Source organism: Gobius niger, assembly GCF_951799975.1.
Source record: "Gobius niger genome assembly, chromosome: 17".
Classification (NCBI taxonomy): domain Eukaryota; kingdom Metazoa; phylum Chordata; class Actinopteri; order Gobiiformes; family Gobiidae; genus Gobius; species Gobius niger.
In genome coordinates this window covers 14,599,300-14,622,776 of record NC_136868.1, presented here as the reverse complement: position 1 = coordinate 14,622,776, position 23,477 = coordinate 14,599,300, and the positions used below count along the sequence as shown (strand labels likewise).

The 23,477-nt window shown below is 40.1% G+C and overlaps 1 protein-coding gene across 1 annotated transcript; it reads right to left on the bottom strand.

Annotated features, from left to right (window-relative positions):
• Nucleotides 1-4,976: 4,976 nt before the first annotated feature.
• il23r (interleukin 23 receptor) lies at nt 4,977-23,105 on the bottom strand (the record flags this gene model as incomplete). The annotated part of the gene is made up of 16 exons (XM_079575685.1): nt 4,977-5,510; nt 6,717-6,807; nt 7,720-7,807; nt 9,317-9,457; nt 12,173-12,328; nt 12,407-12,505; nt 13,390-13,575; nt 14,017-14,209; nt 14,445-14,521; nt 15,678-15,870; nt 17,085-17,221; nt 18,238-18,404; nt 18,472-18,592; nt 18,733-18,911; nt 21,735-21,861; nt 23,081-23,105. The coding sequence occupies 16 exons, from the start codon at nt 23,103-23,105 to the stop codon at nt 4,977-4,979; spliced, it is 2,514 nt and encodes an 837-aa protein (XP_079431811.1).
• Nucleotides 23,106-23,477: the final 372 nt, after the last annotated feature.

Below are 23,477 nucleotides of genomic sequence, written 5' to 3'. Positions count from 1 at the left end.
CTTTGTACTGAAATGTCAAATAAACTGGTATAACTAGTAAACATGTAGTTTTGACATCGTTTGGCATGGTTTATAGCACGCGACATTGTGTTTACTTCTTTGATATGCTAACAGCTAGCGTACGATTTATTGTCCTGTCGTCTTTTTGGTGTGTTTTAGACCACTTCAGATTTAGTCCATATTGCTTTTGTTTTTTCTAATTATTTTATCTTTCATCTTCTGCAAAGCTCTGTAATGGGAGGATCCTCCGATGATAAATAAACCCCACCTGCAGCATCAAGCAGACCATCTCCAAAAGCATCTGTGGCCAGGGTCGTGGAAGCATGTTGGAGACCCAGCTTTAGACCTTAGTGAAGAGGATTTAGCCCCTGGTCATAATCAGAGGCTACACTTCGAACGTGTAAGTCCCTTCAGAAGTCTGTGTAACCATTTACAGCAAATGTAATAAAATGTGTTAGTAAAACAAAACTACTCTTTCTTTTGGTTTGCACATACAGAATATGACTCTGGAGGTCAGGACGGTGGACAAAGACCCTGATGTCATCATCTCTCACTCTGCACCTCCTGGACACACCCCAGTGCAGAAATTCCCACTGATATTGAAAAAAACATGCTGCCTGCAGCCTCCAGTGAACTGCATATCTAAAGTGTCACAGAAACTAAATCAGACACACTGATCCTAGTGGGCCCTACATTGGATTTATGCCACATGTCGAGTGTAATTAACATTTCAGTTGAAGTCACTTTGCTTTGTTTTCATGAGAATAAAGAATGCAATGTAATACAGTTTGTAATTTCAAAGCACACACAGCAACACATTACCTAAAAAAAAAAAACATGCACAGAAATACCATCTCATAACTTGTCAGGGAAACATTTGGTTACACATAGAATCAAACAATGGTCAAATATTTTTCAACAACTATTTATTTATTTATATATAAAAAAAAACATGATGTTATTTCTGTGGCAATTGTTGACCTGTAAAAAACAAGGAAAATGTTATGGATACATAGACGTATGCAATTTCTATAGTCAATATTGTGAGAAGAGTAAATGAGTCCATACCATCTCCTTATGTGCTGGTGTTGGAGTAACTCCTGGGTTGTTGGGTCAGTTTACAGCAAACCCAGTTGTCTGAGGATCTCACTTTTGCGCGGCGTGCAGCAACTATCATTGTCTGGAGCTCTGGAATATATGAACTGTCCATCTCAACCTTCACTGTATAAATCCTGCGGCACCTGGACTTTTTATTGAATACTTTCCGGTATCTGAAATAGAGACAAAATAATGCTAAAAAAGTAAATCGTAGAAAAGCAATGAAGATACATAGTTTACAAAATGTGTACATACTGTATGCAATTATACATCCATCAGTATTCCTCTTTGCAGATCTGTGTACACGGTGAAGGCTGAGAGTTGCATTCTTGTATCCATAATGGGCGAGTCATCTGTATCTTTTGCGGGCGTACATAAGATGTCTCCAGGCGTGCTGTTGATCTACAAAAATAATGCATACTTTGAAGCTTCTATAATTTACATTTAAAAAGAAATTGTAAATACAATACCTAAACTTCACATACTTTAGTACTTCTTTGAACCAACGTTCTTTCAGAATGACCTCACGCCGTTGAACCTTTCACTGTTCACCCATTCACTTTCCAGTGCGTTACGTTCATGCAGCAGAACCAGACATGATCACAGATGTCTTAGTTTACTGTAGTACTGTGAAACATCCCTTTTGCTGACCTGCCTACACAGAACAGAGACAAAAATCAAATACATGTACAGTATAATGCACAATAAGCATCTTTTACAAAGCTCACCATTTTACTTACTGCATGTAACTTTTTGCCAAAGTTCTTAGTCCCAGCCACATCATCTGTGCTCCACTGTCTTTGTATATGCCATTTCCTGTGTCAGGATTATAAATTTAAAATAAAAATTATAACTGCTTTAGATGTGTCCAATTATAAGTTTCATAACAAAAAACGATGACACTGAAAATGTGTGAGTGGGCATCAGTACTCACTTCTGTAATGTTGACCTCTGCCGCCTGCTCACGTATGTGCTGAAGGTCATTCAGGTCTGTTGTCCTTCTCAGAGAGGCCTCTGAACACAGTGTGAAAAATGAGTATTATGTACAAAGGTTTACATGTTCTGTTGCGTGTCTATATCTGCATGTATTTATGTGGAACAGGACTGGATTGGTTTAAACTTGTTTTTGTAAACACAAGCTCAAATCCTCACAGTGTGGCTGTTCTCCTCCTCAGGAATAGCAAGTGATGGTAAACTAAACAAAAAACAAAAATATTATTTTCATTTCAGTGTCAATGACCAGTGTGACAACTATAAAGACACCAAACATGTTTTACTTACTCTCCGGTTCTTGAAGTAGAAGCTTCCTCTTGCTCCAAGATGTTCACTCACTCTTCAAAATCATTATCTCTACAAATACAGGACAGTGGCAGTTTATGAATTATTTGTGGTGTTTGGGTGTCTGTTTTTCCATAGCTAGCATCAGCAAGGCTTACCTATTTTTAGTAAGTAATGCACACCATTAGATTAGACTATTATCCTCAATCCACTACAGTTCACACGTCTATACTTTGTTTCTGTGTAGATTTTTTGGGATGTGGGGCTTCGAATTTCAATGCACATTTTTTTCTGCCCTTTACCTTCACTGTCGTGTTGTGTGATAATCTAATTTACCCCCAAAAATTCTTACCTCTCAGAGAAGTCCCCGTGGACACTTGATAGTGCTGACACAGCAATATGAGCAGGATAGTGGTTGTTTTTTTTATATTTTGGGAGTAGATATTGGAACTCCTGATCCGGTTTGGTAACTGGAAACATAAAGTTATGTATATTTACACAGAATGTAACAACGACATTGTGCAAGTCTAATACAATTCTTACAGAGTAAGCTATGTTTTGAATCACATTTTCTTCAATAACGCACGTAGCCCACTGGCCCTCATTTATTTATCGTACAATAAAGTTCAGATGCTAGCACTATATTTAGGTTTTGACATTACATATACTGCGTGTCTGCACGTCTGCAAATCTCTATGCTACATTTGATGTAACGCCAGTTTGCACAGAAATATACATAGTCAGTTCACGTGCATGTAAAGTAGTGAAAACATCCGCGGTGACCAGTGTCAGTGTTTACAGTAGGCTAACCTATAGCTTTATAACGCCATGCAAACAGGTCATAGTTAGCTAGCGTATTAGAGCTTAGCATATGCAAAAACCCTAATCATGACGGACTAAATTCAACTAATTATCGTCATGAAAACTTCAAAATGTCATGCATTTACCTGTAGAAACTGCCATCTCTCTTCCTCCGTGCTGAAGTTGAGCTCACGTAGCTCCGTCCATCTGTTGTACAACTCTCCGATATAAATTCCACATCTGTCTTTCCTTCGTTTTCCTGCTAGTTTAGAAGATGGACTTTTGAACTGTTTACATGTCTAAAGAGAAGGAGCAGGCAGTCGTAGCTTCTGGCTGTTGTTGTCCAGAGCGGCGCTCGGGCGTAATGGCGGATCCAGGTACGAGAAACACTATCTGCGCGTGCTCAGTTCTCGGGCGCGAGCCTGCAGCGCGCATGAAGTGTCAATCATCGTCTTGCTCGCATTTTATTGGTCTACGCGATCGGCGAGCGGGCTCTTGAGTAGTTGCTGAGATCAGGGAAGGTGGGACTTAAAAAATATATAATAATATATATTTGTACTCACTATATATCAAAGTTTAAGGCCAGGAGGTAAATTTTGTGCAATTCTTAAAAAATGTAAAACATTTAGACATCCAGACTATCACTTTAATACGCATTTAAATGCACAAAACCAAACAGTAAAATGAAAGATCAGAACAACAGAATACATGAAAAAGATGTATTCTGTTGTTCTACTTGCACAATGAAGTGGACAGCAACATAAAACATGTGGTAAACCTGTTCATATTATTAGGTAAATATTACATCCATAAGTGCAAATGGGCAAAGAAACCTCCACGAAGTCTTGAATTTATAATTGAGGCAGAACTCTACTTTCAAGTTCTAAGGAATAATACAAATAAAAAAGCTGTGAAAACATAAGATGCCCTTGACAACTTTATCTGTATTGACCACAATTAGCACTGTCCTCATCTTTCTATGAATACATATAGCATTACCTCAGCGTGCTTCGATGCGAACAGTGGCTTCATAGTGGCTGACTCTATGATCATTGCCTTCCGTACAACTTAAAACAACTTAAAACAATATGTGTGTGTATATGTATGTGTGCATGTATATGTACATATGTGTGTGTGTGTATGTTTGCATATGCATGTATATATATGTATATATGTATATGTATATGTGTATGTGTATATATATGTATGCACAAAGAGTTGAATGTTATTCCCTACATGCGTGTCCGCCTGTCCTTATCTGTCATCGTCTGTCTCTGTAAAGTCTGTCTATACATTGTTACTGTCACAGTTGACTCTGTATTGTGTATTGTTACTGTCACTGTCCTTTGTCTGTCTCTGTACTGTTACGTTGACTATTAAAAAAAAAAGTGTCTCCGACGGGTCAAAGCAAGACTATCCTGATTTCTGCAAAGCTCATCATTCTCCACCGGGGTCTAACACCATGATTTTACTCATCTATTTGAGCCTATCCAGTTTGAAATGCGGAGGGTCTGCAGTGCTGCACAATTAGCACTGTTCTCAAGGGCCAGAGGGTACAATCTCTTCAACATTCATTTCAAAACACCTCATAGTTTATGCACAAAGACTTGGATTGTTTCTACTTCATCATGGGAGCAGTCTGATATAAATAACATAACAGAAATAAACAGAGAGCTTCAAATAGATACTTTCTGAACCCACTGTACTTCAAAAACAAAACTAATGCTTTTCAAATTGCATTTATTCTCCTCAGTAGTGCAGTTCTGTTACTCGTGATGCTTCTGTGTGTCTCATGAGACCTACTGGACAAAAAGCTGCGGGAAATAGCCACCAGCCAGTGTCCCGTCATCATTATCGGAGAAATCAACTAAAGCGTGGTCTGCGCTCACGTCAGAATCCATAAGTGATACGTTGTCCACTTTGTCTGTACATGTGGTTATTTCCATCGTAGCAATATTCATGCCAGAGGTTTTCGACCACCAGGGGCAATTCACGGCATCCAGACCAGGCCCCGTTTGGCCGTCAGATAAATCCCCATGGACTATGGACAATAATCCGTGAAACAGATCTGAAGGCGATTTCTCCTCCTCTATGTCCTCAACGTCCGCCTTTTCAGCGAAGGAGAAAGTCTGTGGTTTGTAGTTGCCGTGAGCCATTGAAAGGCTTGAATCGGAGCCGTCCGCTGTAGATTCTGGTACGGTTTGTGAAGGTCCTGGTTCGACATGAACACAGGGGTACGGCTCCTCCATGTTGTCCCGGGACAGTAAGGAAATGGGAGACAGTGGAGGGTCGGAGTAGTAGGAGGAGAACAAGGATGGCTCACTTCCTTCCAGCTACAAATAGGAAAGCAAGGTAAACAATCGCAAGTTAAATGAAATATGCAATATGTTTATTATCTGTGTGACAAGAGGCACACATGTTTATATCAGACATAATTTGATACTGATAACAATTGTAATGCTAATTTATGCACAATTATGGAAACGTTTTACAAGATATAAAATTATCCAATCAGAAAGCAGAATGAGTCACAATCTCAGCACCTTTCCCCAGTCAGGTCCTTTCAGTTAGTGCAGCTTCTAGTAGTTAAAGTCTTTGAAATGAGGAATGGCATGAACATATAGTGAAACTTGTTTTGGTGTCCGCATTTGCAGACTTAGGAGCTGCTGAGGACCCCAAGAACACCTACATTTTAATTTACAATAACATGCAAAATGATGTATACTTGAAGTGCATATGACGGTTTTAATGCTTTAAAAAAAAAAAGACTTATTTAGAAGGATAACATCAGTTGCGTAATAATCATTTTATTTCAGTGAAGCAGCTGTTTTGAAGGGGTTAGATGCAAGTTGGCCATTTTATACTCATTACTGCCACCTCAGGTCATACTTGTAGCTGCACCTTCTATATTAAGCTCGTGCATGACGGACCCGAAGTAACACCTTTTTGAGTGACAGTGCAGGATTTCAGAGGCAGTTGTGGTGAACAGGTCTGAGCTCATTCTACACATTAGGACATGGCTGGAACATGTAGGGGAGAAAAATACATAATTGTAACATTTTTAAACTCTGTATAGTCCCTTTAATTAAGAAATGTTGGGCAGAAAATTGGGGGAAAAAAGGAAACAATTTATTTTTAAGCTGCTGTCAGGAAGTGACATAAAATAAGGCAATATTCCAGAGCAGTTTGACTCATTTCCCATTGACTTAACGGTTTAATTGTTAATCTTCTTCTTTGTCACTTCCTGTGTTTTGTCTTGGTCATCTCTTAAGTTTGAATTTATATAAAACTGCAAGGCTGTTTTATGAAAGCCACTCTAGAGACAAATATTGCAAAATTACCATTGGCAATACACATTAATTGTGCATTTGTAAAATAATGGTGTGAAAATTAAAAGTTACAGCCTCAAAAATCTGAAAGAATAATTATAACCAGAACAAAGAAATTGTTAAAAAGTGTTTAACTGCAAAGTGTAGTTGAAAGCACAAATGACATGTTTTTGAAAAGCTCCTATATTGAAGGTAAAGGTCTTGAAATACCTGCAGAAGTTTGACGGCGTAGCTGTTTTTGGGCTTTGGCAGATTGTCACCGAGCCCCGCTGGACCCCACGCGATGCACCTCTGTTTAATCCTATGAAAATAAAGTGAACACATAAGAACTTTGGCTGAACAAATGCATTTAGTAACAAATGTTTTCAGGCAAGAGGACAAATAAAATTACACTTTAAAATCACTAACATTTCACCGAATAATCCCTCAGTGCCCTCAGTCACGAAAAGACCAAAGATGTTGTTAGCATTTGGCCTCTTACAGTGTATTCCTATAGCTCCAAACGGGGTGAAGTTAGAAGCGACCAAGCTCTTCCACGGGCACACAGACCAGACAGATATGCATCAACTCGTCTAAGCTCAGGTAAGAACATATCTGAGTATAGAAAAACGGTGGCCTGTTCCTTTAAGTTCAATAACTCTACACTATTCTTACCAAATAACAAAAAAGTATTGTGACACAGAGCTGGCAATAAGGTTTTAAGCATAAATAAACCTAGTCGTAGGTTTCCTGGTATCACTGATCTGTGGCCCTTCACCTCGTGTATTGCATGCTTCAATATGTGGCCCCTCATAAAAAAAAGTTTGGACACCCCTATGAATATGAATAAATCCCAAGTTGTGATGATAAACAATCTCCACAACTGCAGATTTTGGTATGTATGCAATGATCTGGCTTATTTTTTCTACCCCAACATGCAAACACTTAACTTTTAGAATACAGTTTTGTGAGTAGTAATTTCAGATATAGCAAAAACAGACGGTCCTAACAAACTAAGTGGCATCAGTTTTTTTTGTGAATGACTACTGACTTTTTTCCACTGTTAAGAGTTCCTCATAGCCAGGCTTCAGTTATTATTATTTCTCATCTATTTTGTGGTTTTTGGTTTGGTGGTGGCCTGACCTTTTAACGTTCACCGCAGTGGCATCCTGGTGCTCTTACTGGTAAATCAAAACCGATCCTATATACAGTATATTTGTTGCAAACACTTTACCTTTTGCGCACACATTTCCAGCACATCAGGTTGACTATGATGGCAATGAAGACGGTGATGATGAAGATGATGACAATCACCAGGCCAACTACAGAAACAAGAGGAGGGTTTTACAAAATTAGGAAACACATTTGGCTCAGTCCTGCAATGTTTCAACCAAAACAAGTTCCTCATCTGCTCCTATTGCTCCTTCTATAAACATTAAAGGGATGTTTCAGGATTTTTTACATAGGGCCTAGTTATCCAGAGTTTTGTTGATTTCTCGATATATGTATAGTTTTTAAATTCATGCAGTCCTTATATTTGAAGAGTTTAGTGGCGCTAGGCTAGTGCTAGGCTAGTGAATGTCTATGGTAACTAGTAGCTTGCATTAAAAACCTCTTCAAAATCATGGGGTTGTCCTTCAAACGTTGCCATATCTGATTTGTACAAAGCTCCTTTGTGAACGTGTAGTAACGCCGGCTGCAGGTAAACAAACTACTGTAGATCTGGTAACCGAGCAGATCACTCCGCCGCTGTGTTGCTTACAACCAGGAAGCTGATGCTGCTCAAATATAAGTTATTTTAAATGCAAAATGGTCATATTTCAAAAATTATTCAGTCAACACACACATTTACATCGGTAGTGTTATAAGTGATTTGCCTCAGGTGCACCATGCTTGGGTCAGACTGTTTTTTAATGCAGGCTACAATAATCACCATAGACATGCACTAGCCTAGCACTAGCCTAGCACCACTAAACTCTTCAAATATAAGGACTGCATGTATTAAACAAAATAAATTTAAAAAATCTCCAGAAATCTGGACCACACTCTGGATAACTAGGAAATGAGACCCTATGTCAAAAATCCTGAAATATCCCTTTAAATATTGTACAGCATTAAAGAAACCTTGTGTTACTTTTGCTTCTCATGGGTTTGCCAAGAAAGGCAATGATTAACCACAGCATTAAGTTACGCACAAATGTGATGTAAATTGTATTTTTCGTCAGCGTCACATCCTTCTCATCTGCCAATTGGCATCTTGATTGATAAGACCAGAATTGTGTCATCGCGTCTCAGTTCATTTGTGAAATGGTAAAAATGCATCCTGACACAAACTGATGATTATACATTTATCAAAATACTGTGTTGTAATACGTTTTTTGTGTGTTTATTCCAAGTTTTTATATTTCAAGTGACCTTTTCTAATGCAAGTATTGAGATTGTGCCTCCAATTAGATTTTCAATTTGAGTTAAAAAATCCTCTCTTTAAAGGGATGGAAAATACATTTGAGAGAAGACTGAAATATGTGTGAACAACTGGGAATATGTGTGAAATAAGAATCACATGCATTTCAGAAAACGTTTGGAAATAAGACCCAAGGATACGAGACTGCCGGAATATGAACTGCCTTTGTGATTAGCTAATTTCAATAATCCAAATTGCAATTTCGATTTCTCTGCGATTAATAGTACAGCTTTTACACATTCAAGCCATTACAATTATTATGTTAATCCAAGAACAATTGAAGTCAGTTTGATTTTGGCACAGTGTTCACTTTACAATCCTGCTCACTATAGAAAAATATGTTATTTTTAAATGGTGGTGTGTTGACCTTGACGAGCCGGTGGACGGGAGGATATGTGGTTGCCCTTTGGCCCCTCTCCAGCTGCATTGGAGGCGGACATCTGCAGAGCCAGCGTCCCGTCTGGACAGTCCAACCACTGCTCCCTGGGGCCTCCGACTGGCACAGACACTGAGAACAAGAGGAGCAAAGTGAAGTCATCCGGAGCGTAATATCACACTAGAGACGCAGACTTGTGGATAGATTGCGTACTTTTTTTTTACACCCACATAAACCCCAAGCTGGTATTTTTTGGGGAAAGGTGACGAGAACACGGCGTGAGAAAATGACTAGTCAGATTCAAATGCATTGTTGTCAAGGCTTCTGATAATGGCATCTATTTGTTTAAATGAAGTAAGTGAGGAAGTGAAATGCTCCCGGATTCTTTGTAAACATTTAGATGCACAAACAATTGTTCACAAACATTTTGCAAGCTGTAAAATGTGATTGTTCAGGAACCAGTGTTGGGTAGTTAGTAGTTACAGCTTTAAAAATATATTATGCTTTTATTACATATTACTGAAAAATGTAGCTGAGTTACACTACTTTGAGTTACTTCTGAGTTACCTTTGGCAAAATATAAACTTTAAATAGTATTAAAGCCACTGAGCAAAAGTGCAGTCAAAGACTTTCTTTTCCTTCGCCTTCCCACATTCTCTCTGTTTTTCCCCCGTCACATTAACTACAGACTGAAGATCTTATACACCAGTGTCCAACTTGATTTGTTTTGCTGCATTTTATTTAGAGGAGTTTGGCATTTTTTCGTTCATACATTTAAATGCACTTGTAACTCAGTTCACTTGAATTGTAATGACTCATATATTCCCCTATTTTGTTTAAGTAATATGTTTTATATTCCTTAATTACTGTTATATATTTGTGCAACTCATTGCTTTTGTAATACATTTTCTCCGACACTGTCAGGAACCCACACTTTATGTTGCCAGATCCTAAAAAAATAATAGGCCTAGACTCACTTCTAAAATCTCAGCCACTGTCCCCAAATACAGAAAGTCCAGATGTAATTCTGAATCCTGGAGGTTTGGAGTTCACAAACGAAGTGTAGCATGTCCACAATATGCAGCTCAGCTTAGGATCAGCAGTTATTTCATCTACTTTTTACAGATAAGAGTGCATCGCTCTTGCTCTCAACAAGCATGACTTTGGTGTGTAATGTACTTTGGAGTAAAAAAAAGGTGAAGTAAAGAGAAAAAAAAAAGGTGTTTATATCATTGTAAGGTTAAAAATAACTTGTCCCCCAGAGGCTGTTGTTCTCCTCAGCCTCTGAAACTGCTGCCTGTTGCATGTGTGCATTTAGCCACGCAGCTTCCTGTTCACGCTTTCGGGTTCAGCCACTTCTCATTTACCGCTTCACTTCATGATTCACAAGGTGCTCACAAAGATGTATGTGTGTGAAGTAGCCGTTTTGTCAGACGGCTCTTATATAAACTCTACGGTCCAAGCTAATCATTGTTGTGCATATACAGTATATATATATAGAGAGGAATTGTGCCTCTCTGTTCACTATTATTGTTCTTTGATAAAGGCAACTAGTAACTTAAAACGTCACAAATCGATAAGTTGTGATGTTCTTTATAGATATTTTGGAAACATTTTATATAAAGGTTTGCTTCATTAGCATTAGTAATGAATAGGTCACTGATAATATGCTTATAAAGATGTTACTTAGCTGCTCATTATACTATTAGCAACAAGTTCATGAATAATATGCTTATTCATGAATTAACCTAAACCATAACTCTAACTCATAACACTCAAAAAACATTACTAATGCTTATTAATACCTTATTGAAACTTAACAAACACCTCTTAGTATAATCTTAAAAAAATGCCTATGATTATAAAAGAAGTATTGGATTTTGTGTAGAGGAATCTGTCAAATACAGCAAAAATACGGACTCTCCAACTCTGTTTAACATTTACATGTGTCTTTCATTTCCTTTTCAAGCACTAAATAGAGTGTACATTGAGGCAGAACCCGACTACACTTCCTAGAAAGTTCTTTTCTGAATATAACTTGGCCAAAGTGGCGACTGGGCACATTTTGACGTTGTTACTGGTAAAGAAGCGGTAAGATCGCACCACAACACCGGAATAAGCCGAAAACCCCTGCGGATCAGAGTGAAGCGCTGTGGGAGGGGACGCGGCACGTTTCACACGTTCCATGATGTATAATGTTACTCACGGTACAGGTGACTGCGTTATCTCACACAATGCTGCATGAGGAAGTGAGTCGTGCACGAGCAGAGAGCACAGAATGTGAAGTTATGAGGTTTCGTAACATCGGCATAAAGGGCAAAAGCTTCTACTGTGCAATACAATACTGTTTCATCATAAATACCAGCTTTTGCCTTTTCTGTTTAAGGGGATTTGAAATATGAGTTTGAGGGTTTAAACGATGTCTGGGCATTTCTTTCCTTTGTTTTTATGATCTTCCCTGAAAGCAAGGAGATCCTGGACTGTGTGGGTTCTTCCTGTGTGGAGTTTGCATGTTCTCCCTGTGCCTGGATGGGTTTCTCTCCTGGTGTTCTAGTTCCCCCCATCAACCCGTACATGCACACCCTGTAAATCCTCCAGCCGGATGATTCTGAGCCTATAACTAAACATTTAGAGATGGATTCCTCGGCTCTGTACTTCCCCACTTGCACTGAAGGCTGGACCAAATGCGGAGGCTACATTTCTCTACGTTTACAATAAAGTACCTTAACCTTTTATCTGCCAGCTGACTTTGCAGAAAACTGTAACCAGAACTGCAGTTGCATCACAATTGTCAGTGATATAAGAATGCCTGTATATTTAGCTGTTGCTCATAGGGCTGTGACTCACCATTGAGCTGCGGGCTGTTGGAGTCTAACACCTTGTAGTAAATGGTGTATGATGTGATGAAGCCTCTCTTCTGCTCCACATGCAGCTCGTCCCACTGCACCAGGGCCCTGTTCGGCTCATGGACCAAAACTGACATGTTGGGACCATACATCGGCACTGGACGAGATATAAAAGTGACAAATGTATTTGTGTACAAGATAAAGGCATTTTGGTGGATTTAGTTTGAGAGTTTACCCAGTTCTTTGGAGTATACAAGAGAGGAGAATGGAGCGCTGACGCCCCTAGTGGTCACAGCGAAGATGGAAATGTTGTACAGTACACCTGGTTTCAGGCCTAAGCACAAACTCAAACATATTTGATAAAAATCAAGGAATTATGACATGCATGTGCTTGTAACAAACTACTAATACACTCATTATAAAGTGTGCATGAGTAGCAACTATAATTTCGACTGAAAATACAAAGTTTACATTTAATTAATGTCATCTACTACCAATACTAAGAACCTGCACTTCTTGTACTTCTAGCCATAGATAGAAATTCACTATCTATGAATTTCTATGGATTTCAAGTCACCCATGACTGGTATTGTGAATCATAGTGAGTCATAAGGGCCAGTTTTTAATTCACCCCATACTTGGTGATAAGCTACATTTGTAGCCACAGCTGCCCTCAGTGTCAGACTGACAGAAGTGCAACTGTGCACCAGCTGTTCTGGATACTAGCTAAAGAGATGTAATATGAAGCAAACTGATTAAAAGGATCAATATACTATACATCAGGGATCTCCAACCAGTAGCTCGGGAGCTACCAGTAGCTCACCAGGCCTTTCTAGGTAGCTCACCAAAGACTTTCTACATAACTATACATAACGCATGACAACTCAACTTTTAGATGCATTTTCTGTTTGCTCTGAACTTGCTGGATGCAATCTGTGAACAGTTGGGTCAATATTGCAAAGTTTAAGCACTAAATTCAAAGTATTTTTTTTGAAATCCAACTTCCATCTACTAGTTCTCCAGGGTGTAGTCCACCTAAGTCGCATTTTACAAGTGTTTTTGAAGCATAAGTAGCTCTCCGACGTTCTGGTTGTGTAAAAGTAGATCGCCGGGTAAAAAAGGTTGGAGACCCTGCTGTACATGGACATATTGTAGCCTACTCAACACAGATTAAAATAGTGGTTGTGTCTTTGACCACTAGAGGTCAGTGTGTTCTACCTGTTATAGTTGTGCCCCTCTGGTCTCCGGACACAGTTTGCCAGTGCAGGGCCCCTGGGGGAACAGTTGTCCACTCTATTACATAATTCATTAGTTGATCATCTCGTTCAGGACGGGCCCAGGAGAAAGTCACAGATTTTCCATCTACCGCAGGAGTCACCGCTCTCCAGACTGGTCCTGGTGCATCTGGGTAACAAAAAGTGTTGATTTTAGGCAAACTTTGTTTATAACATCAGCCTCATATCATAACTTCCTTTATCGTTTTGTTCAGTTCAATGAAGTTGATCTTATATGCATATTACTGTATGTCCACAATCAATTAATTAGAGAAGTGGTTCTTAAACAGTGGTAAATGCACCTGTAAATGCCTTCAGGTGATTATTTCATTTATGCTTTAGCAATGCATTTATTTTAGGTGTTTTTCAGATTTAGACTTGCAGCAGACACAGTTTAATCCTGATCCTGTCCTGATGGTGCTTGTAAAATCAACTTATAAGACGGTAATTGGTGTGAAAAGTAAAAAAAAACAAAGTGATTATGTTAATTCCATGTAAAATGTAAATGTATACGCGTCCCTTCACCAGTCTGTGGTTGTAAAGTTCGGCTCTGTATCTGAAAGCCTTGTACCTGATTGTGCGAGGGGGACAGTGGCAGGGGGGGATGTCCCGTAGGAGGTGACAGCGGTGACACTGATTGGTCGTAACGAGGGCACTCTGGCAGAGCAGTGGGACAGGGTACAGTTGTACTTCTGTTTGTGACCATCACCAAATAAGATCTCATACCAACGGATCTTGCCGCTGAAATCATCTGCAGGAGGAGGCTGAAACAAAAGACATTTAACATTTAAAAGCTTGATTTCTCCATTTTGTTTGGCTATAGTACTAACCCATTTGCAATACTAAATACTACTATTGTAATATTAAAGATGAATCTGCCTTTGTGAGACAGTATTGCTGAGCTTATCTTTTAAATGATTGACATTTACGGACCACAGTCTCATATCAAACTGTTCAGGTCCATCCACATTTCTCCACTTAGTCATCTGGTGTCTTTACCTTCCAAAAGACAGTCACCATCTGTTGCCTGTTTGTCATTACAGAATCTCTCCACACAAATACTGGCAAAGAAGGCACTAAAAGAAAAAAAAATATATTTACCACAAGTTTAATATTAATCATAGGAAGTTTCTTTTTCTGTTCTACTTTTAGATGTTGTTACAGTTAATCATGTGCTTCTATTTACATGCATACATTACATCCCATTCCTTTACCAACATGTCTGCAAACACATCTGTGGATCTACATGGGGACCCCTTTTTAGTCTTTATGTCTGGCAGCTCAATACCAGTTTATTCACTACCATTATACACTATGTGCATTAAAGGCGCACATTTTTGTGAGGAAAGAAATTTGATATTTGGGTGCATTTGACCTTGTTGTGACCCTGTGGCTGTATGAATGGTTTCCATGGCAACTTTAACTTTCCATCACAGTCATCAGATCCAGATCACACGGACTTTCAACTCTGCAGAGCTGAGCCTCAGTTCAGTGTCAAATCAGGGACATTATTCATGTGTGGGCAATAAGAACAGGTTTGCAAACATTCCAGGCTTAGCTGGAGGTGGGAAGCTAGATTCCTATCTATTTCCATTGTAGCTGTTGTCATAGTGACGCTAGTATCTAACTGTTGTTGGAAATATCAGATAAACCTTATTTTATCGTCTCAAATGTCATTCCTCTTGTTTTTGCGCCTGCATTTGTAGTTTTACACTTATAATCACCAGTTTTAGTTTAATCTTATTCCTCTTGATCACTTCCTGCCTCCAGCTGATGTCACTGATGATGTCAGCAGCGAAAGGGTCTAGGACGCTGCAGGATCAATTGTTTGGAAGGTTTTCACGGCTGACGGAGCCTCCCACCAGAAAACCTACAAAACAATTGATCCTGGAGCGTCTTCGAGACCAATGTGATATTATGTGATATTACAATACTATTGTTATTGCTTTGATCATGTATTTGACCAAACCATCACAGTATGCTCCAACGTGAACAAAAACCATGAGGATTTTTTTTGTTTTTTTTGTTAAACCTAAAGCTGAACCCTACTGTACTTATTCCCATGAACCGCCACCGATCCTCATAACCCCAAAAGAGGTTTCATTTGTCCCTCTGTTCTTTGGTAAAACGTGTTCATTCCTGACACTTTCCCTCACACATTCCAACCATCTCTCCCCTCTCCTTACTGTTACAGTGAGCTGTTCTTTTGAAGTCTTTGAAAACTGTCCGTACCTTTGCCTGGAGTTCTCCTCAGAAAGGACAGGCTCCATTTGCTGCAGACTATTTTCGTGACGGTGCGACGATTAGTATCTGTTTGTTGAACTGTCTTGATGCATGTTTTAACTTGAAACTCGTAGTCGGTGAGAGGTCGTAATCCAGTCACTTTGACCAAACCATCACTGAGCTCTGAGACTTCACCTTCTCCCTGTGAAGCAAAGAAAATTGTATCTCAAGTTACTTGTGGCATATGCAAAACATCCAAGTTCAGAGCTGGAGGAATGAGCTGCAGGAAAAGTGAATAAATGATTAGTTTCTCATAAGCCTAAAGGAAGGCAAAAAGGTAGAAAAAAAACGTTGTGGTGAGACGAGGAGCAATGGATACAGTGGCTACATTTACATGGTCTGGAGAATCAGATAATCAGGTAATCAGATCTGATGTGTTTACATTCTCTTTAGAAATCAGAGAATCCAAAAGCACAGATTGTCTGTGAAATAAACCAATAAGCAATTAGTGGACGTAAAGCTGTCCAGTTCACAATTTTTTTGTTTAGTAAGTCAAAGGTCTGAGTTTAAAGTCCAGATCACTGTTTATTGTTTTCTGGAGTAATTAAACGGGCTAGATGCAAGTTAGCCATTTTATACTCACCACTGCCACCTCAGGTCATACGTGTAACTGCAGCTTCTATATTAAGTGTATGACGGCACTTCGGACCCGAATTAACACCTTTTTGAGTGACAGTGCAGGATTTTAGAGGCAGTTGTGGTGAACAGGTCTGGGCTCATTCTACACATTAGGACATGGCTGGAACATGTAGGGGGAGGAAAATACTTAATTTTAACATTTTGAAACTCCGTATAGTCCCTTTAAAGAAATTAAGACACGAATAGCACAAACTGTGCTTTAACTTCTATTGAAAATGTGCGGGTGGGGAGAATGGGGAGACAATTCAGTAAATAATCAGAGCGGGGGCTCAAGTAACACTAAGGAGATAGTAATGTTGACTAAACCACTCGACTGTCAGCAGCACACATACTCTACAAACTCATTTGAGATTTATTTCATGGATAACTTTTGTGATTATTATTATTTTTTTTATACTTTTATTTTTATTTTTTTGTATATATATATATCTTTTACTCTTTATCTTTGTGACATGATTTTGGCCTTTTTGTTTAAGCACACGTGTGAAAGATCAGGAAGAAATCAGATTATATGAATATCAGATTATGTATATGAGATTATGCTGTTTACATGTCTCTTCAATAATATGAGAACTCCACAAATCAGATTATGATCATATTTTTGGTCTCCATTAAACGTAGCCAGTGATGGAGGCAGATTATTTCCATGACAAAATAAAAGATGAAATAAAAGACAAAAGAACGATAACAACAGACAACATAGACAATGAGAATTACCCAGGAGCCACTAGTTGCACGTCTTCTTATGAACGGCTTCAGATTTTCCGAGGATTCACTGGTATTCCATCGCACAAAGGCAGCCATCGATTTATTACAGACGTTTATTTGTGTGATGTGAGGGGTCTCAGGAATAACTGCAATGAAAAAAGAAGCTATAAGTTCAATGGTCTGAGTTTGGAAATGCTGAACTGCCACTTTGAACAAGACAATGTTGACAGCACTTACAAGAAGCTTTACATTTTGACAATGATCAGTCAAGTCTGTTGCCGATGTTGATGTGTTTGATTCAAATGGGCAACTGTTTGGATTTGATCGCCTCATTTGAAAGCTAAGACCTACAAAACTGTCACATTTTTTACACATTGATGCTACATTTTTGTCCCTTGTTTGTGGCTATTTTATTTATTTTTAGTGGCTTTTTATATTGCTTTTTAATTGTGTTATTGTTGCCTTTTCGGGATGTTTTTGTCACATTTTATTTTTTGTTGCCTGTTCATCGCTGTTTTTGCCTTTTTTTTGTCATGTTTGAATTAATGGGGACGAATTGGAGGGAAAAAATGGGGAGAAAATAAGGAAAATATTAATGATCAAAAATTGCAGCAACAAAAAAAAGAATGCGGCAAAAATAAGGAAAAAATGAGCACAATTTTTTTTGAAAAAATAGGGGAAAATATTCGTAATATGAAAATTTGCAAAAAGAAATTGGGGAAAAAATAAAAACATCTGTAAAAAAAAAAAAAAAAAAAAAATGGAAACAATACGGTAAACATTCAGGAAAAAATGTTGAAAATTTTGGGGGGAGAAAGTCATTTATCTGAGCTGAACCAACCAAGTCACTTCCTTTAATGCTGTCACTGCACAACAGTATTTTTTTTCTTTTCAGTACTAGTAATACCTAAACCTTTCTTTCAGTACCACACTGGCGTCGTTTAACGGTGCCCAGCCCTAGTCTTGACTCAACACCCAACTTGAAACCGAAGCACTCAATGCGCTTCAGTCAAGGAACTACTATGACCAAAAGTGTCTTGCCCAGGGACACAATGGCAATGCAAGCGGCAGGGATCAAACTGCCTTCAGTTTAGTGACTGGTCATAAAGTTACACCTGGTTTATTTACGCACCTTTTGACAAAAACAACACACAGGCCTTACCGACATCTGCGAGGGAGAAGGTCAGTGGATCTGAGCGCGATTTCCCAAAATGATTGCGAGCCGAAATGGACAACTGATACTTCATGTCATCGTCAAATCCTTCTCGTGGTATTGAGCAGTTCTTTTTGTCTTGAACCACTTTGGAATAAGCCAGCAAACCATTTTCTCTGAAAGAACATTTAAAACTGTGAGTAAACTACCAGTGCTGATATGAGTTCTTGTGGCACGTCTTACTTTTTGATTGTAACGCTGTAGTTAGTTGGGACATGAGTCTCTGTTGAATTCCATCTGCAGTCGATAAAATGAGCACTTCTTGTAGTTTCACATCTGATATTTTGAGCTTGGTCTGGTGGGACTTCAAAGAGAGAAACATTATTAATACTATACTGTCATTGCTGCAAAGACAACATTTTCTACAGTATCACTAAGTGCCAGTGGGACGACTACACCCACTGTGTCTGCTACTGCTAATGGACTAAAATGAATAGTACATACTGCCGCTGCGTAGAGTAATCCCGGTGACAAAGTAATCTGTGCCAGGATAATTTTTCTTGCAGTAAACGCAGGACTGCGGCTCTCGGAAGTTTGTCAATTTGAATATGGCCGTGCAGTTCGCTGCATACGATGGCTCCACAGTGTTTGGATTGTCTTTAATCTCCAAATATACATGTGGCCTGCAGGACAAAGAACAGAGATGTTACAAAAAGTGGATTATTTGACTTTACTGCAGGGGTGTCCAAACTGCCACATTGTCAAAATTCAATGCAAAGAGGCGCCCTTTCCATGGGTGACCAGCTTCACCTTTAAGGAAGCCTCGTTGCATTGACGCTGTTACACCTTTTTTCAGACTGCACATGGTGACCCCTAATGCCATGTCATTTCCATCCATCCATTTTCTTCCGCTTTATCCGGGGCCGGGTCGCGGGGGCAGCAGTCTCAGCAGAGATGCCCAGACTTCCCGATCCACACACACCTCCTCCAGCTGTTCTGGGGGGACCCCGAGGCGACACCAGGCCAGCTCGGAGACATAGTCCCACCAGAGTGCCCTGGGCCTTCCATGAGGCCTTGTCCCACTAGGACATGCCTGGAACACCTCCTGCGGGAGGCGGTCAGGAGGCATCCGGAACAGATGCCCATGCCATCCTCATCCCGGGCCGCTACACACTCGGCTGCAAACCGCCCCAGAGCGTGCTGAAGGTCCTGGTTTGTTGAAGCCATCAGAACAACATCATCCGCAAACAGCAGAGATGAGACTCTGAGGCTCCCAAACCGGACACCCTCCGGCCCCTGGCTGCACCGAGAAATTCTGTCCATAAAGGTTATAAACAGAACCGGTAACAAAGGGCAGCCCTGGCGGAGGCCAACACGCACCGGGAACAGGTCTGACTTACTGCCAGCAATGCGAACCAAGCTCCTGCTGCGGTCATACAGGGAACGGACAGCCCTTAGCAGAGGGCCCCGGACCCCATACTCCCGGAGCACCCCCCACAGGGCACCACGAGGGACGCGGTCGAACGCTTTCTCCAGATCCACAAAACACATGTGGACTGGTTGGGCGAACTCCCACGAACCCTCTAGCACTCGATGAAGGGTATAGAGCTGGTCCAGTGTGCCACGACCAGGACGAAAACCGCATTGTTCCTCCTGGATCCAAGGTTCGACTATCATGTCATTTCATTTATTCATTTATTTCAATGGTACAATGCACATTAATGAACAGACAACTAGTGCTGTAAATATGCCGGATTTTGCTCAAAGCTAATTTCCGTCCACAGTCCCATGGGGTTAAAACATAAAAACATACCACAAAACAGAACACACATGAGTACTACAAGATACCCCATCCATAAACTACTAAAATTGCTCCCCCCTCACACAGACCTACTCATGGTAAAATCATGTCCCTGTGAACATAATTGGCTCTTAGTGGTCACAAGTTTGCTGACCAAGAAGACATTCTTTTGCCCCATTTCGACAGGACCAGACCGGAACGGACTGGAGCGGTTTGAGGGTGGTTCGACCACCAAAAGTGAACCGCTCTGCTCCCAAAAGGGGGTCTAAACCGCTCCAGTCCTGGACCACTTCAGCCATGGGGTCCGGAAAGGGGAGGGGGGCTTGTCAACACTCTGATTGGTCAGGCCTGTGAAAGTCACCTTGCATATTCAAAGTTACCTTTCTCTTCACCAATTTAGACCAGGCTCTATCATGACTTGTTCACAGTTTTTAACTTCTGTTTGAGCGTCTAAAAGACAAAGTTAACACATGGCACAGTTGATTTTTACTTTCACTTCTGTATGGATTGAGCCATGAGGCTGATGAGAACTGGGCTATATCAAAGTCCTTTTTATAAACGAGGATAGGAAAACATTCAAATATGATTTTTCTTGCTATTCAATTTAAAGGGCATAATATAGAATAATTGCATAGTATTTTTTTGTTGATAAGTACTCTGTTCCACGTAATGGCCAAGTTTAGCATATACAAGGGTGATTTGATGCAGGACTAAAGCACAGTGATGTGGCTGTGGTTGTTACCTGTTACATGCATATGAAGGACCTCGGCCACTCCCATAACTACCCAGAAAATTTTACCCTAAAGACACTTGAAACACAGACTTGCCCCTCCCTAAATGAACCGGTCTCAAGCGAACCGAACTGGTCTTGTGCTGTCGAAATGGGCCTTTTTAGTTGTCTCTTAAATGAGGCCTTTTTAGTTGTCTCTTAAATGAGACATACTGTAGGTGGCACATTGTCTCACAGTCACTGGTAGAGGGTTCCAACGAGAACAGCCCTTAATAGAAAGCACATTTTGAGCGGCCGCAGACTTTCGAAACTGCACTTCACTGTCCCCCCTGAGTGCGGAGCGAGTGCTTGTCTCACCATTCCTTTTTTTAATGAACTCATTCAGAGGCGGTGGAGCCAGGCTGTTCCTTTCTGCTGTACGTAATGAAGTTGAAATAGTCATTGTCCTGTTATAGATACTGCTCATTTATTGGACTTTTGATCAAAAGATGCATTTGTGTAGGGTCTCAGTCGTTCCGAGATTATCTATTGTAGCAGAGATTTTAAATATCATTCACTGGACTGGGTTGATGAACTATGTGTTGTGTTGTCAGTGTGGGTGGATTTACTGAAGACTTCTGTTTGAAGCTGTTTGTTCTCTTCTAATGGCTCATCACAGTCCAACAAAGTCATTGTGTAAACAGGATTTTCAGATCCATTTATTTAATATGAATGTCTCCTGTTCTTGTCTCATGATTTTAACCTAGTTCAGTAGACAATATTAAAACATTTTCTACATTCACAATAGATAATAAACCTGATATCTTTCAGAGTTCATTTGGCCAGTCTGATGGACCTGTCAGGACTACATATGTATAAGTTACCTGCAGTATGTGACGATTTTGAGCCTCACCACAGTCTGGACACTCCCGCTTGCGCTATTTTGATACATCAATTGACCGCAGTGCCCCCTAGAGATGGCATTTCTTTACTTACATCTGTACACAGTTGTCGATGTGGCAGGACAGAGTCAGGTCGGAGCCCATGAGGAAAGGAACAGGCGGCTCAACCGTCAGAGATCCAAGACTGTTGAAAGTGCAGCCGACCGGAGCCAAAAGCCAGTCTGCAAACACAGACACAAATTAAAAAATCAAGCCGACTAAAGGTTCGTGTAAGTCTGGTTTCACTTCAGGTTGTGTGGCTTCTTATGGATGGATGCTGGTTGATGAAGACAAAAAATAGAAGTACTTTTTTCCTGAATGTGGCTATAGTCATGCAGAAATAAGGTCACCAGCTCGAGCAAAAAACCACAGCTACCAAATGCAGTTATTTTCACACGACTCTTTCATTCTGGTTTAAACACATTTCTCCCTGTAGTTAGTTCAGAAATAGTGTTGGTTAGTAGATCACAACTGGTGGGTCGGGACCTAAAAGTGAGTCGCGGCCGGCCCATTGTGAGTAGGTAAAAGGCTGTGGCCATAAATTGCTGTTGAGAAATTATTCTTATAGTTTTTATAGTCTGAGGATGAACAATATCATACTATACCAGGGTCAAACATCAAAAGTAGAATTTGAACCATTTATAAAACCTTTTTGATTTGAATGTATTACTGAGGGGAGAGGTCACATACAGGTGGAAGGTGCTCCCTCACCTGCATCCGCTGCATGTAGTTGGTTAGTGCTTAAATAGGCTGTTTTTATGAGTTACTTAGTCCTAGTTTTAAAGCTGCTTAAGTCTATATTTTGCTCTTGTTTGGCACATTGTGTGAAATTCCCATCTACACATTTGAGTCAAGAGCTGGAAAGACCCAGAAAGACCCCACAACCGCACTAACAGTCAGGACCAAAGGAGACAAACTCAAAACCTACTTATTGAGCTGTTGAAAACATGTACTCACAGATGTTGTAAATCAGGAGAAGAAAGATTTGACATCTCCAGCCGAGGGGAGGCATCTCGGATCATCCTTTAAGTCCAAGCAGCCGCTCGTCATGACAAAGATCCTGAGAAACATATTCTTTGCCCACAATCGACATTTTGACTTATTTTCAACAGAGCAGGTCCCACTTCAGCCATGTGCTCGCTCCTGAATGCTCTGACAGCATAAGATGTCATGTAAGGTTCACTTCAGGTGTCCCTTGTGCGTCATATGCAGAAGATCAAAGGCCTACAGGGGAAACATTGATCATGATTAATTACCTCAAACTATCTTCACAATCATCTTTAGACTTACTTGAATGTGTTTGTATCCTGAGTCGCTGCCCCAGACTCTATGCCCCGTGAGAACGAGTCCTCTTGTGTGGCTGCTTTTGTCAGTGTGAAACATCTTAAGGAGGTCACTGACCCAGTTGAGGCCTGAGTCTTTGCATTTCTACGCCCTCCTCCTGCAAACAGGTCCTGTCGCTCCACTTTGAGGCTAAACGTTGAGATTGAGCTCATCACCTGCTCTCATGAAAAACGAAAAACAAATGTGCTGCACTTGCAAAAGGAAGACACCAGTCAGTCACGCAACAAGTGACTTCTAAGACTTCTTCAAAAGCGTGCTGACCAGACATTTGTGACAGCCTCTTTGTTCTTCTCTTTCTGCCTGGTGAGGAAATGTGAACAGAGCAAAACCACAAAAAGGCTGTGATTTCATAATTGTGTGTGTACAAACGTCTTAAACACATTTTCTTCATTCTGCTTTTTCCACTTCAGACTTCAAAAGCAATCAAGGGAAAACCCAAAGCTCATGTTTGTGT